This window comes from Patagioenas fasciata, chromosome W (assembly GCF_037038585.1).
Source record: "Patagioenas fasciata isolate bPatFas1 chromosome W, bPatFas1.hap1, whole genome shotgun sequence".
Classification (NCBI taxonomy): domain Eukaryota; kingdom Metazoa; phylum Chordata; class Aves; order Columbiformes; family Columbidae; genus Patagioenas; species Patagioenas fasciata.
The window spans coordinates 48,976,551-48,992,742 of record NC_092559.1 but is presented as its reverse complement, the minus strand read 5'-3'; the positions used below and the strand labels follow the sequence as shown (position 1 = coordinate 48,992,742).

Below are 16,192 nucleotides of genomic sequence, written 5' to 3'. Positions count from 1 at the left end.
GTTGTGGAGTCTCCTTCCCTGGAGACATTCAAAGCCCGCCTGGACACCTTCCTGTGCGACCTCACCTAGGCGTTCCTGCTCCAGCAGGGGGATTGGACTAGATGATCTTTTGAGGTCCCTTCCAATCCCAAACATACTGTGATACTGTGATACTGTGATCTTCAAGAGGCCATCAATAAGCAGGTTGAAAACTTAGAAGCTAAGGAAGCACTGGTGTTGAAATTAGCAGTACAGAATGCTAATGTTTGCTATCAACGTGTTATCTGCAAGTTTTACAGTACATATTACGTGTTTCAGTGTATTGCCTCTATGAAAATCAAGCAGCTTGTCAGGAATGTGAGTTAATTGTTTTACTGGTTGTTGTTAGAATTGTTTCTTTGTGGTATAAGTACACCATAAAAAATCTTCTCCCCACTTTTCCCACTCATGCTGCAAGCAGTCCTGTGCTTCCCCCCTCTCTCTCTCTCTTCTCATGGTCTTTACTTACAAGATGGGGTCAGGAATGACTGTTTTCTGTCATGTTCATAAGAAATTGGTATTGGGAGGTGTTTTAAAACATAGGAAAGCACTTGAAAATATGAGGAAGGAAGATCTTGTGAAATATTGTAATAAATGGTGGCTGCTGTATAAGTTAAATGATTGGGAAAAGTATCCAAAGCATAGAATCTTGAAGTATAACACCTTGTTGCAATTAATGTTGTTTTTAAGGCGAGAAGAGCAGGACAAAATAAATCTCTACAAGACATCATTAAATCATTTCAGACAGTTTTACAGGCGGAACAGTTTGAACTTGAAAAAGCTGAGAGAGAATTAACTGATGACACACAGGTTACAGTAAACTTGCTGAAGTCTGCAAGATGTTTTCCTCATTAACCTGTTTTCTTTGTGGGTATCTGTTTAAGAATATTACAGTTTAATAGGTCTTTGTCTGTTATATGTTACAGTAAGTTCAAAGACTATTAAATCATGAGAATCCGTCAACTCAAAATGTGCGTTTGGTGACAATACAGAAGATCATGAGTAATTTAGTTCCTTACTGCATGAACGTGATGATAAGATTTTATGTGTAATAGCTGTTACTTTTCTTTCTAGCATGCTAGCTTTATTGCAACATCCAGACATGCGCAACTCTGTGATAGACTGTGTCTCAACTCGATGTGCTGGATTTGGCTTTTTTGTATGCATATCAAGTAAAGAATCCTGGTTTTGGAATAACAGTTGTAGCACCCCAGATGAGACACTAATAAAAGCCTTGCCCAGTCCAGCTTGCTACGGCTGCGGGGGGGTAGATGCCGATTGGGCTCCAGCGTACACTGACCTGTTTTGTCAGGGAGACCCAGCGGTGCCTCCATCTGGCTGAGCAGTAAGCAGTTCAAAGGTGCAATGCAAACGATATTGTACTCAAATGTGGCTTAAATGTGGAATTCTGGGGTTTAATGCTGTATTGCAATTAATGTTGTTCTGCAGAACTTTGGAATAAAATGGGTGAAGTATGGTACTGTAAGTTAATTTACTAATTTTGAGACTAGAAAAGAATTTAAATTGTTCAATTCTGATTCGCATTGAAAAGAAAAAACAAAAACAAAAAAAAACACAAAAAAGAGAAACAAAGCAAACACCTAAATGCTATGATGGACTAAAAAAAGTGTGGAAATTAGTGATGCATGAAATATCTGTGCCTTCTCTTCTCACATTTGCACATGCAGGATCATTTAAAAAAACTAAGTGTGGGAGATCTGAGGGATTTTCTTGAGGTTGTTGTGTGGATGAGTTTCTATTAGATGGAGACTTATTTCTGAACTAGCCAAAGGAATTTCAAGGCCACCTCGAAAGCTGAAAACAGGACCTGCTGTGGGAGTGAGGCAGTTCTACAATAACAGGGCCTCAACAAGATGTAAATCAGCAGACCTATTAGCAGTGAGACTCGGGCGCATGGACAGCTCGTGAACATGGACAATATCCAATCAGCTAATGCACGCTTGGAGCGTGGACCCATGATCCGGAAATAACTGCATATATAAGGAGGCTTGTTTCTGTAATAAATGGCTTTGCTTGAATTCATATTGGAGTGTGTGGAGTCCATGATTTTTCGCCCACACAAGTATGTTTTAAACTGATCTACAAAACATCAACCTCGCTGCTCATGCAAATAAGTTTTTAACAGGTAACTTCAGTACAACACCTAAACCTACCTTATCTTTGGACTGCTGTGCTTGAAGAACTGCAAGAATTTAGGTATCATAATATTGAGTGGACGGTCCAATACATCGCTATCTAAAATTTCAGCAGAATCTTCACATATCTTCTGAAGAGCACCAAATGCACCCTGTTTTTCAAAAATAAATAAATCAATCAAACAATCAATCAGTCTGGTTTTTTACATTTGAAAAAAGCAACATTTTAAGTTTTGTACAGAACAAGTAATTTTTAGCACAACACCACAGTAAATGTAGCTAATTAACAAAGTAAACATAGCTAACTAAATATCGAGTTAAAACATCTTTAAAGGCTTTTTATTTAAGCACTTTATACTGTCATCTGTAAGCTCTCAAGCTGAACGAATCTCTAATAGACAAGTGGTAATTTTAACTTCAGCATTCAATGCTCATTTATTCAATCATATTTTTAAAAATGCTTATAAGCAAGATCTTCTTTTAAAAACAAATGACAAGTTGCAGAAGCATCCAATTTAATTTTATATACAACTTTATTTCCTTTTATGTTTTCTTATAGGGCAAAACAGAACTCTGGACACAATGGTAAATAAGAGTTTCATTTTCAAGTTTTTTTTTCTTAAGAAAGCAGCACTAAAACACTATATAGCAGCATGACATCTTGGACCACTGTCATATCTCTAAGGAAGTAAGAGACCAGCATGGAAATAAGGAACTCCAGTCAAAACTCATGTGGAAGAAGGATGTTTATGTAATGTGGAAAAAGGGACAGACCACCTGGAAGGAATACAAGGAGGCTGTTAGAGTATGCAGGGATGCAGTGAGGAAGGCCAAACTCCACTTGGAAGCAAATCTGGCTAGGGATGTCAAAGATAACAAGAAGGGCTTCTTCAAGTATATCATCAGCAAAAGGAAGGTTAGGGAAAATGTAGGTCTGCTGTTGAATGAGGAGGATGCCCTGGTGACAGATGATACAGAGAAGGCAGAGTTATGGAATGCCTTCTTAGCTTCCGTCTTTACTGCTAAAACTGGCCCTCATGTATTCCAGACCCTAGAGACAGAAGAGAAAGTCTGGCTAAAGGAAGACTTTCCCTTGCTTGAGGAAGAACAGGTAAGAACTTGTTACACAAACTGGACATCCACAAATCCATGGGCCCCAATGGGATGTGCTAAGAGAGTTGGCAGGTGTTATTGCAGAGCCACTCTCCATCATCTTTGAAAGGTCCTGGAGAACAGGAGAGGTGCCTGAGGACTGGAGGAAAGCCAGTGCCACTCCAGTCTTCAAAAAGGGCAAGAAGGACGACCCAGGAAACTACAGGTCAGTCAGCCTCACCTCCATCCCTGGAAAGGTGACTGAACAGCTCATTCTGGACATCTCCAAGCATGTGGAGGAAAAGAAGGTTATCAGGAGTAGTCAGCATGGGTTCACCAAAGGGAAATCATGTTTGACCAACCCTATAGCCTTCTACGATAGTAAGACTGGTTGGGTAGATGAGAGAAGAGCAGTGGATGTTGTCTACCTTGACTTCAGCAAGGCTTTTGACACTGTCTCTCACAACATCCTCATAGGCAAGCTCAGGAAGTGCAGGCTGGATGAATACACAGTGAGATGGATCACAAACTGGCTGGATGGCAGAGCTCAGAGGGTTGTGATCAATGGTGCAAAGTCTGGTTGAAGGCCTGTAGTTAGTGGGGTTCCCCAGGGGTCAGTGTTAGGTCCTGTCCTGTTCAACCTGTTCATCAGTGACCTGGATGAAGAGACTGAGTTTACTGTCAGCAAGTTTCCTGATGATACCGAACCGGGAGGAAGGGCTGACACACCAGAAGGCTGTGCTGCCATTCAGTGAGACCTGGACAGGCTGGAGGACTGGGCAGAGAAGAACCTGACAAAATTCAACAAGGGCAAGTGTAGGGTCCTGCACCTGGGGAGGAATAACCCCAGGCACCAGAGTACAGGTTAGGGATTGACCTGCTAGAAAGCAGCACTGCAGAGAAGGACTTGGGAGTTCTGGTCAACGACAGGTTGACAGTGAGTTAACAATGTGTCCTTGTGGCCAAGAAGGCAAATGGTATCCTGAGGTCCATTAAAAAGAGTGTGACCAGCACATCGAGAGAGGTTATCCTCCCCCTCTACTCTGTCCTGGTAAGGACACATCTGGAGTACTGCATCCAGTTCTGGGCTCCCCAATTTAAGAAGGATAAGGAATTACTGGAGAGAGTCCAGAGGCAGGCTACAAAGATGATTAGGGGTCTAGAGCACGTTTCTTTTGAGGAAAGACTGAGAGAGCTGGGTCTGTTCAGCCTGGAGAAGGCTGAGAGGGGATCTCATCAATGTTTATAAATATCTCAAGGGAGGATGTCAAGAGGATGGGACCAGACTCTTTTCAGTGGTGCCCAACGATAGGATGAGGGGCAATGGGCACAGACTGAAGCATAGATGGTTCCATCTGAATTTGAGGAAAATCTTCTTTTCTTTGAGGGTGACAGAGCACTGGAACATACTGCCCAGAGAGGTTGTGGGGTTTCCTTCTCTGGAGACGTTCAAAACCCACGCTGATGCATTCCTCTGCAATCTACTCTAGGTGAACCTCCTTTAGCAGGTGGGTTGTACTAGATGATCTCCAGAGGTCCCTTCCAACCCTAACCATTTTGTGATTCTGTGATTATTTTATACAAAATACTTCACACACTTATGGAGACAGCATCAATTAAAATTGTGTGACCACAGATTATTTTTTAAAAATGAGACAAGACTTTTTTCCAGTTGAGCTGTTATTTATTTTCCTTCATAAACACTGAACAAAAATGTTCATTTAACACTAGCCTGATATAGCAATGACAGATCACAGAATCACAGAATGTTAGGGTTTGGAAGGGACCTCAAAAGATCATCTGGTCCAACCCCCCGCTGGAGCAGGAACACCCAGATGAGGTTACACAGGAAGGCGTCCAGGCAGGTTTTGAATGTCTCCAGAGTAGGAGACTCCACAACCCCCCTGGGTAGCCTGTTCCAGTGTTCTGTCACTCTCACTGAGAAGAAGTTTCTTCTCATATTTAAGTGGAACCTCCTGTGTTCCAATTTATACCTATTGCCCCTTGTCCTATCATCGGTTGTCACCAAGAAGAGCCTGGCTCCATCCTCGTGACACTCACCCTTTACATATTTACAAACATTAATGAGGTCACCCCTCAGTCTCCTCAGATCACATTTCCAGATTAAGTCTTAAGAAGAATTAACAACACTACTTTTAAGTAGGAGAAAATTCAGGGTCAACTCGATGATGCCTAAAAGATTTGGCATCACAAAGTGGTAACTTTAGGATGCTTCTCAGCTGAGATGCTATGACTACAGTCTTATTCTGTTTTTATGCAAAGAAAACAAATTTATTTGAATCAACACTAAGAACATGGAATGCACGTAGAATAAAAAGTATTAAATTTGACCCACTGTTCTCTGAAGAGATTATATACATGCGTATACACATACACACAAAATACTATACATACATATAGTATCTATGAAGAGAAACAAGAGAAACAAAAAAATAATCAAATTTAGATGATAATCCATTTCAAAATAAGTCTCCTTACCTCACAGGTATTGTAATCTTCAGAATCCAACAGGCTGCAAAGCTTTGGTAAGAGTTCAGGCCAATTCTGTAATTCCCCTTTTGAAGCAATGGTTGTTATCAGAATGCCTAAGTAAATCAGAGGAATAAAGGAAATGAGATCTCTCATATCTTCACAGGTTTCACACCATTTTTTCTCATTTTACTCCTCTCAAAGATCTAAGCAGTTAAGAAATTTCTCATTTTATTAAGAGCTGGCAAGCATAAAAAGAGGAAGTATATTAAATTACAAATGGTATTTGCAAGTCTTTGAAATGCAAAGGCAGGTTGTTCCTTCCTGCTACTATGAAGGGCTGTCCTGGTTTAGGTTAAAACAAGACCAATTCTCTGTTAGTGAATTTTCCTTTCAGCTATGTTCTTCTAAGTAACTGCATTATCCTGAAGTTGGCTGCATGTTTTTTGGACAGTGTTTGCTCCGGAGCTGATAACGGCTGATATTTACAGTTCTACTGAGCTAACTGTAGCAATGGTATGAAGAAGAGGCCCAGGTTTATCCTTATTGCTATGGCAGCCAAGGTTGCTGATAAATTTTGTACATCCCATAAGTGAGAGGGGCATATTTGCAAGGAGGGGCGGACAGAACAAGTGACCCAAACTGACCAACTAGCTATTCCATGCCATCCATGTCATACACTGTATAAAACTGGGAGATCACAAGGGTCTTGCTCTCTTCGTCTATGGCCAGCATCTGAAGAGGACCCTGCCTGTTCTCCTGCCTGCAATCCTGATCCTGGTTCCAGTCTGTGCATCCCTGAATCCAGTTCCTGTCTACTGCTGCGTCCAGTCCAGGACTTCTGGATGCCTGCCCTGCAGCCTCTGGCATGATGTCAGCCCACACAGCGGCAGGCTGCTGCTGCCGTACCCTGGGGAAATTCAATATTGGTTTTGTATATTTTGCATTATTTTCTCTCAGTATTATTAGTAAAGCATTTTTAACTTTCCAACTTCTAAGTCTCTCTCCCTTTTCTTCGTATTCCCTTTCGTCAGTGGGGAGGGCGGGGATTACTAGAGAACATCTGCCACAGTTTGGTGACAAGGGCTTAGATATGAGAAGTCAAGCACAAAGTGATTCCAGTTCAGGAAATAATCATGCCCAAACACTGCAGGGCAGCTTCTGCTCTAAGTTTACTAAATACTGTACAAATCTTGACCTCCAGTAAACATAGAGTATCTACCTCAAGTCACCTCCTCTTTATTATGATACAAAAGCATGAACATGGGAAGTTGTCATTCAATAAACTTATAACCTAATGGTAAATTATGTGTTCACAGCTTTATTATGTTTATGCAAAACATTAAGGACACATTCTAAGACTGAGATACCTACTAAGAGCTTACACACTATGGCAGGTCATTCAGTGATCAGCTGTAGGGGTTGGCTGATTCAGATCCAGCAAACAAATAGGACAGCCCAGAGAGTCGCTAATTCCATTTCCAGTACATACAGAAATCTCAGGAACAACCAATTAGGTGAAAGGAATGGGGAAGTCTGCTTATAAACTAGGACTAACTATGAGTCCATTTTGCCTCAACTAGTAATCTCCCAAATGACAAGTGATGTAAAAAAGCTTTCCTAAGCTTTTTCATTGAGTTAATCACCATATATCCTTTTTCTTTGGAATAAAATTTTAAAATTCTTATTAAATATACAAGAATACAGGACGACATTACAGAGCAATGGACATTCTGGGCAAGACACAAAGATATTTTGCATTGTGTTTCTTTTGATGCAATAAGGAGAACCCAAGAAGACAATGGGCAAAAATGAAGACAGAAATAAAACACAATTTTACAGCTCCAGAAGTAGTTTGTATCCAGTTGTCTCCATAATTGCAACTGAACAGAAAAGACTCCCAAAAGCCTATGGAGATCTATGGAGTCTTAAAGACTATTTCTCCTGAATATTATGGTCCTGCAAAGAATATCAGATGCATTAATAGAAAATACATATTTTATTGTTGCTGGATATTAATGATCTGCTTTTTAAAAAAATTAAACTGAACTTCATAAACAGAACAAAACAAATGAATGTTCTTGCCTCCTAGATAATGTACTTAAATTGCAAAACTGTCTCCCTGACTTAGATCTGGCACAGGTTTGCAGAATTAACACATGTTGAGAAACAAACTTAAGAATGAAATTCCTGGAACTCCTCTGGATCAACATGTGAGAGAAGTCATAAGTCTTAAAGGGCTTGGTAGTTTTGGAAAAGAGTTGGTTTAAAATCTTTTCAAAATCCTAGAAGTTTTCTGAAGATGACAAATGGTTTGTCTGTACTTGTAACACATGCAAGCTTTCACAGCTAAAGGAAAGACTATTTGAAAACTACTTTAAGTGTTCTTCAAAAAGGCTTATCCTAGACAGCAACAGGATAACCTAGGAGGAAATACTTCCAGATGTGTAGGCAAGAAGCCACTTGAGGCTATCGTCCCCTTGCAACAGAAGCACATGCAATTCAGACCATACATGTCATTACAAGCTTTCTGTAAAGGTCTGTAGAGAAGCCATTTAAAGTTTTGCTATTTTTTTAAATGATGAAGAGGTACTTTGGTGGGGACAAAAACAAATAAATAAATAGATATCAGACTATCAAGAACTTAAAGAGGCAATAGGTATAGAATTTGAAGCTTTGCAAGAGGTTTTAAGAGCAATGGGGAAACAGCTATATAAAATAAAGTTTTAGGCACTTATGTTCATGTTAAAAGAAATCTACATGGGCTTCTAATGAGTTTCATTTCCTTTCAAATGTGAAATATTTCCCACCCGCCTGCTGCTTTAGTTGGCTAGCAGGGAACAGAAGACACTAGAGATTTGCCTTTGTGGCTTTCTCTGCAACACAGAAACAAGGATGTCAGAAGAATAATCAAAGAAATAATCAATGTAGTAGCTTGCAGCTTTTTGACAGGTTTGGGCTAGAGTTGACAGTTAAATGAGGCCTTTCCTTCTGACCAACATACTAAGCTGCAAGGTTAGAAACTGGAAACTGAAAATCTTTATAAAGGTAGTCCTTGATTTATTATGAACTTAATTACAAATCAGTATTAGAGAATCTGTTGATATTTCACTTGACAAATGTGAAATCTAACAAGTACAGCAGTTCATCTAACTGAGCAGTAAACACATTGATACAGGGAATTAACAATTAATTAATTAACTAACAATTAACTAATTAACACTTAAAGAACTAACACTTAAAGATACTTAGAGAGCTAACCCTTTAACCCACATCACTATTGCCTAGACTTGCTTAGCTCTGTGTAACTTATTGTACGAGAAACAGGACTTCACTGACGCCTTGCAAAATTAATAATCCTTGGGTGCATCCTTGGTGCATCCTGGGTGAAGCAGATAACAGAAACATGGGCACAGGACAGGAGATACGCCAGTTATAACCAGCTCAGTAGTCTGAATCCTAACCAACTCATCACACTGGACCAAAGGTGACCATGTACAGAGAAGAGGACCCGGGTTCACGATCACTGCACAGCTGCAACCAGGAGGAGCCGGAGGTGAAGACTATGGAAATGGTCTCCCAGAACTCATCGTAATAAGAACCGCCTTCTCGGGGACAGGTTATGAATATACACAGGCGTTCCTAAGACTTTCATGAATATGTAACACTTTACTGCATTTAACCAAGCTCACAGCTACTGTAAACACACACAACTTGGGCGGAGCTATCCCCTGTATCCAGCGCTGTAAATACATATCTTCTTTACAATCTTAAGGGTTGTAAGGTCATTTCTGCACCTCGACATGAGAGAACAGACTCCAGATGGATGTCAGAAATTGTTAAAAAAAGAACTGTAATTGTAATGACAGTATATTTTATGTCACTATTCCAATTACATGCAACTCCAGTTTATAGCATCAACTCTACAATAAAAAAAACTGAATGTAAAGAAAAATCAACTACGTTTCAGTATTTTCATGTCAATAACAGGACAGGAGAAAGGTTGGGGGTTTTGGGGTAGTGGTTTGCTTCTGTAGCTCTGAAAGTTTATTTCTGAACTTCTTGATTCTAAAAAGTTGAACTTCATGACAAAATTCCCCCTGCATAGGGCAATCATTCACTTCCTTCTTCAATGAAGCTCTCCAGTCCTGCCACTACTCTTAAACACTCAAACTATTTCCCCTGCTTGCTTTTAAGCAGGGAGCTACTCTAAGGTCCTGCCTAGACTAGAATCCCCAGAAAGTTTTAAGAACAGTCATAGACCTGGACAGACTGGAGGACTGGGCAGAGAAGAATCTGACAAAATTCAACAAGGGCAAGCGTAGGGTCCTGCACCTGGGGAGGAATAACCCCAGGCACCAGTACAGGTTAGGGGTTGACCTGCAAGAAAGCAGCACTGCAGAGAAGGACTTGGGAGTTCTGGTCAATGACAGGTTGACCGTGAGCCAACAATGTGCCCTTGTGGCCAAGAAGACCAATGGTATCCTGGGGTGCATTAAGAAGAGTGTGATCAGCAGGTTGAGGGAAGTTATCCTCCCCCTCTACTCTGTCCTGGTGAGGTTGCACCTGGAGCACTGTGTCCAGTTCTGGGCTCCCCAGTTTAAGAAGGATAAGGAATTACTGGAGAGAGTCCAGCAGAGAGCTACTAATTGGGCTGGAGGATCTTTCTTATGAGGAGAGACTGAGAGAGCTGGGTCTGTTCAGCCTGGAGAAGGCTGAGAGGGGATCTCATCAATGTTTATAAATATCTCAAGGGAGGATGTCAAGAGGATGGGACCAGACTCTTTTCAGTGGTGCCTAACGATAGGATGAGGGGCAATGGGCACAGACTGAAGCATAGGAAGTTCCATCTAAACATGAGGAGAAACTACTTTGAGGGTGACAGAGCACTGGAACAGGCTACCCAGAGAGGTTGTGGAGTCTCCTTCTCTGGAGACATTCCTGTCCTACTCTAGGTGTACCTGCTTTAGCAGGTGGGTTGGACTAGATGATCTCCAGAGGTCTCTCCCAACCCCGATCATTCCGTGATTCTGTGACAGACACCTCCTAAATAGATTCATTTATTTCCTGGTAAGTTTGTGGGTCCTCAATACGTGTAGTGTCTTTTTTGAACTCGAATCCATATTTCAATGTTGGCACAATTGTTTTTAAAAGCTGTACCACACAGCACAGAGAGGTTCCACACTGTTACTCATTTTGAGGTTAAAACAGGGAAAAGCTAAGTAAGAACACAACATGTAGTTACCATTTGGTCTTGAATCACAGTTCTAAAATAGACTTTACTGCCATCTTCATTGTCCTCAGTGAGCTGACTTGTGAGAATGGGATTAATCAACTTGCCTCCATCTTGGCCAAAAGGCGTCAGCTTTTGTCTGGTTAGTACCGGATGCCAGAGACCACAAAGGCTGCATTACTTCTTCCCTGATGTTATTTTGATGTACTTGCTCATCTTCATCTCAGAATTCCAGAGATCTTATTTGCAGTTGGCTCATTAAATTGATAGTGCTTGAACAACAAAAATGTGTATGCATCTCAAAGAGCAGCTATGACTAGTACATGCCAACTCATATGCTAACAAGGCAGCCTAGGCAGGTAGCAATATATTTATACCTAGTTAGTATCAAGAGACCAGTGAGAGTACTGGACCAACCTCACTATTAAGACAAAAGCCTACAAGGATCCAGCATTTAATTACTTCACACAGGAGGGTGCCAAACACAAGCTAAATAGCAATTCTTATTATGTAAGCATACAGTTAATCAGTTGGTACGCATCTTCAGAATTCATATATGCTTGAATAATCCCTTCAAGGACCACTTAAAGCTCAACAATAATTGAGCTATTAATCCACAAATGTTTCCTACTAAGAGAAATCAAAGAATAAACTGCTCAAAACCAAACAAACAACAGCCCGCACCCTCTCCCCTCCCCCAGCTGCCACCACCACCACCACACCACCCTAAGACAGCAATCCAAACAGAGCTGTAATATATTATTATATTCTTTAGTCAGCTCCATTATACTCCACTGACAACTCCTATGAACAAACAAGCACAACTCTTCTACAACCTGAAATAATGAAAATACCTGCCACTCAAAGACTCGTTTCTACTGTCATTAAGGAAATGGGGCATTAACAAATTTCACAGTTAAGCAGCTTCACAAGAGATGAGATAGCAGGAAAAAGCAGAGATGGACATTTTTCTCTAGTCCAAAGTCCTTAACCTGGGTGTCTGGAGAAGGAATCCTACAGAAAAAACAAAGGATTCTAAAGGACCAATAACTGGTAGATTATTTTATAACAGAAATCAGCTGATATAAGCTGAATTCCTTTCTGAACTTGCACCTGCCCCTGCTTTTTTATACTGTACTTAAATATACATTTATTTTACTTTTTTCTAGTTTTTGAGGTGGATGAGAAAAATTAGTATGCTTGTACTAATTGAGGGAAATCACATTCTCAAAGAGCAGACAGAAAAGCAACATTACCTAGAAATAAGTAAAAATAATGCAAATATGTATGTTATGGAAGAGGTGTACTAAAATACAGTATTTGGAAATCAGAAATCCATGCAACAAAACCACTTCTAGTTGATGTTCTGATCACCACACCTTATCTACTGTTTTCTGACAGAAGGTATTTAAAAAGCAGAAATTCATTATGTTAATGTGTGTCACACATGGTATAATGATGCCCTGAAGGGGTGTGCATATGGGGTGGCAGGGAGGAAATCAGATAACAGAAGTGTTTCATTGATGCAAGTGGAGTGCTGAAACAGTTCTGAAGTCAGACCTTTACCTTGTTTCTGTTTGTAGGCATAAAAAGTGGCAGCAAGCTGAATTTTAGTAAATTAAGCTTATGTTCAGTCACATTTCAAGAGATATGAACTGAATTGCTAAATCAGCTTTAAGAGAATAAGCAGCAAAAATAAGTGTGACTTTATTTACAATGAACATTATAACAGCATCAAAATATGGTGTAGTTGTGACAATTATCAGAAGCAAACAGTTTTAGGAGCTTAATAAATCTCACTAGTGCAGCTCTCACTTATATCAGTAACATGCAGAAGACAGCAATAAGAGTAAACTTACCTACAGTAGCTCTAATTAAGGGGGAGGAATCACCAATATTGTTCAGACATTCGCTTTTAATGAAATCAGTTACCCCATTTGGAAAGCTGTGAAAATGTGCCTTTACATTATTCTTCAAGATGAGACCACTCAAGGAACGTGTCGGTTCATCTGCAACAGAAAATAAGTACATTCAAACTTTGATCAGCTCATAGGAGACTTCCAGAACAATGCATCAAGATCAAAGCTTATAGTGAGAGATATTAATCTTTATTTCCTTATCTCCCCCTCCAAATACACCCATCAATTCACAACGTAAAGTTTTTTAGTTTCAGAGTTCACTATTTCTATTTCTTCAAAATTAGAATATCACTATTGCAAATTCTACAAAATTAGAATATCACTATTGCAAATTCTACATTTTAAGAAAGTTTTGTATAGATATAAGCAAGTGTCCTGGTTTTGGTTAAAACAGGACCAGTTCCCTGTTAGTGAATTTTCCTTTCAGCTAGGTTCTTTTAAATAACTGCATTTTTCTTAAGTTGGCTGTTTTTTGGAGAGTGTTTGCTCTGGAGTTGATAATGTCTGATCACAGTTTCACTGAGCTAAGGGTAGGAATGGTATGCCATTTATATTTTATTGCTATAGTGACCAAGGTTGCTGATAAACTTTTCATGTTCCATAAGTAAAGGGTCATAAAAGGGTCATACTTGCAGGGAGGGGCGGACAGAACAGGTGACCTAAATTGACCAACTAGCTATTCCATGCCATCCAGGTCATACACAGTTTAAAGCTGGGAGACCACGGCTGGCATCTGAAGAGGACCCTGCCTGTTCTGTCTGCAGTCCTGATCCTGGTTCCAGTCCATGCATCCCTGAATCCAATTCCTGTGTACTGCTGCGTCCAGTCCAGGACTTGCCAGTGTCTGCCCTGCAGCTTCTGGCAGGCAACTGCCAGGGCTGCTGTGCCACTCCAGGAAATTCAATATTGGTTTTGTATATTTTGCATAATTTCCTCTCATTATTAGTATTATTAGTAAAACTTTTTAAACTTTCCAACTTGTCTCTCTCCCTTTTCCTCCTTTTCCCTTTCCTTAGTGGGATGGGGGGGATTAATAGAGAGCATCTGCCACACTATTGTTGCACTGCAATAAACAGTGACAGCAAGGAATAGATCTGAACTCATGGAATATAGGAGACTCATGAAAGAGATTAATCCACCAAAGACATTCAGACATTCTGAGTGCTCTGCCTACAGGTGTGAGGTGGCATAGTGTCCTGGTTTTGTTAAAAAACAAGTTTCTCTTTCAGTGAATTTGCCTGTCAGCTGGGGCCTTCATGTTGGCTGCATTTTCGTGGAGAACCAGACACATGTTTTGGTAAACATAGCAATGGAATGCAAAGTTATTGATAAGCACGGATGGACATCTCGAGAGAGGGGCAACGAGAAACTGGTGACCAAGAAACTGACCAACTGTGTATAACATTCCATTCATGTGAATACTTCATATAAAAGTGGGAGATCACGAGGATCTCGTCCCTTTTTTCCTCATGGCTGACATTCGGAGAGGACCTCGCTGGTCGTCCCTGCAAACTGAGGCCTAGTGAGAGACTGAATCCAGCTCTGGTTGGCTACAGAGTCTAATCCAGGACTTTGGGTGCTGCCTCTGCAGTTGCTGAGACTTTCAAGATTGGTTTTGTATATTTTGTATTATTTTCTCTATTCTTATTAGTAGCATTAGTAAAACATCTTTAATTTTTCCATCTCTCTTCTCTCTTTCTTTCCCTCCCGATCGCCTGATCTGAGTGGGAAGGAGGGAGAGGGAGGGGCAAAAGGCGGAAGTGGGGGGGAGAGGAGGTTAACAATACATCTGCCAGGGTTTGATTGTCACCCCACAATCTAACCCTCAACACATAGATGGGGCAGACCTTGACTGACATCCAGACTGATCAATAAAACTATTCTATCCCATTAGTGTCATACTCCATATTTAAGGAGTCGGGATCTTGCAGTTTTGCTCTCTTTGTTGGAGCCGGGACAGAGACCTGTTTGGGGGAGTTCTGTTCAGGACTTTCTTTAGTTCGGCCTTTTGTCATCCTGCCATTTTGCAGAGGCCTCCGGGGCTTTCTGCCTTATTTCTCATTTCTCTCTCTGGGATCAGCTGTTTGAGACCACGGTGCTGCTTCCTGGGACTAGCTGCTATTATCCCCTAACAATTTTTCAGGTAGGCAGTGATGAAATTGAAAAGGGAAAACTAAAGACAATCAAGAGAGACTTCAGGGTCTTGGAACACATGGTCAAAGGATAAGTAGTGCTCTCCTCTATCCCCACAGTTGCAGGGTATGACAAGGAAAGATGTAGGAAGACCCACCAGATCAATACCGGGCTGCAGGACTGGTGTCACTGGCAGAGTTTTGGGTATTTTGATCATGGGTTGGCTTACATGGTACCTGGCCTGCTAGCGACAAATGCAACACACCTGTCTCAAAAGGGGAAAGAGTTGTGATGAACAGAGCCAAATTCAGTTGGCGGCCAGTCACGAATGGTGTTCCCCAGGGCTCAGTATTGGGGCCTGTTCACTTTAATATCTTTATCAATGATCTGGATAAAGGGATCGAGTGCACCCTTAGTAAGTTTGCAGATGACACCAAATTGGGGGGGAGTATTGATCTGCTGGAGGGTAGGAAGGCTTTCCAGAGGAATCTGGACTGGCTGGATCATTGGGCTGAGGCCAATTGGATGAGGTTAAACAAGGCTAAGTGCCAGGTCCTGCACTTGGGTCATAACAACCCCAGGCAGCTCTACAGGCTTGGGGAACAGTGGCTGGAAAGCTGCCTGGCAGAAAGGGATCTGGAGGTGTTCATTGACAGCTGGCTGAATATAAGCCAGCAGTGTGCCCAGGTGGCCAAAAAGGCCAACAGCATCCTGGCTTGTATCAAGAACAGTGTGGCCAGCAGGACTAGAGAAGTGATTGAGCCACTGTACTCAGCACTGGTGAGGCCCCTCCCTTGAATACTGCATAGAGTTTGGGGCCCCTCATCATAAGAAGGTCATTGAGGTACTAGAGAGTACACAGAGGAGGTTGACGAAGCTGGTGAGGGGCCTGGAGCACAAGTCTTATGAGGATAGTTTGAGGGAGATGGGGCTGTTTAGTCTGGAGAAAAGGAGGCTGAGGGGAGACCTTATCGCTGTCTACAACCACCTGAAAGGAGGTTGTGGCATAGAGGGTGTTGGTCTCTTCTCCCAAGTAGCAAGTGATAGGACAAGAGGAAATGGCCTCAAGTTGCACCAGGGGAGGTTTAGACTGGATATTAGGAAAAAATTCTTCATGGAAAGGGTTGTCAGGCATTGGAACAGGCTGCCCA

The 16,192-nt window shown here is 41.2% G+C and overlaps 1 protein-coding gene across 2 annotated transcripts in view; it reads right to left on the bottom strand.

Moving 5' to 3' along the window:
• The window catches only part of LOC136114576 (transportin-1-like), a 108,221-nt gene that overhangs the window by 38,945 nt on the left and 53,084 nt on the right, over positions 1-16,192 (bottom strand). For both annotated transcript variants that reach the window (XM_065859945.1, XM_065859944.1), the window contains 3 exons: positions 12,849-12,998; positions 5,766-5,872; positions 2,193-2,326 (listed from right to left, as the gene is read on the bottom strand). In XM_065859945.1, coding sequence (XP_065716017.1) covers positions 2,193-2,326; positions 5,766-5,872; positions 12,849-12,998 — 391 coding nt within the window. The remainder of the gene's footprint in view (positions 1-2,192; positions 2,327-5,765; positions 5,873-12,848; positions 12,999-16,192) is intronic.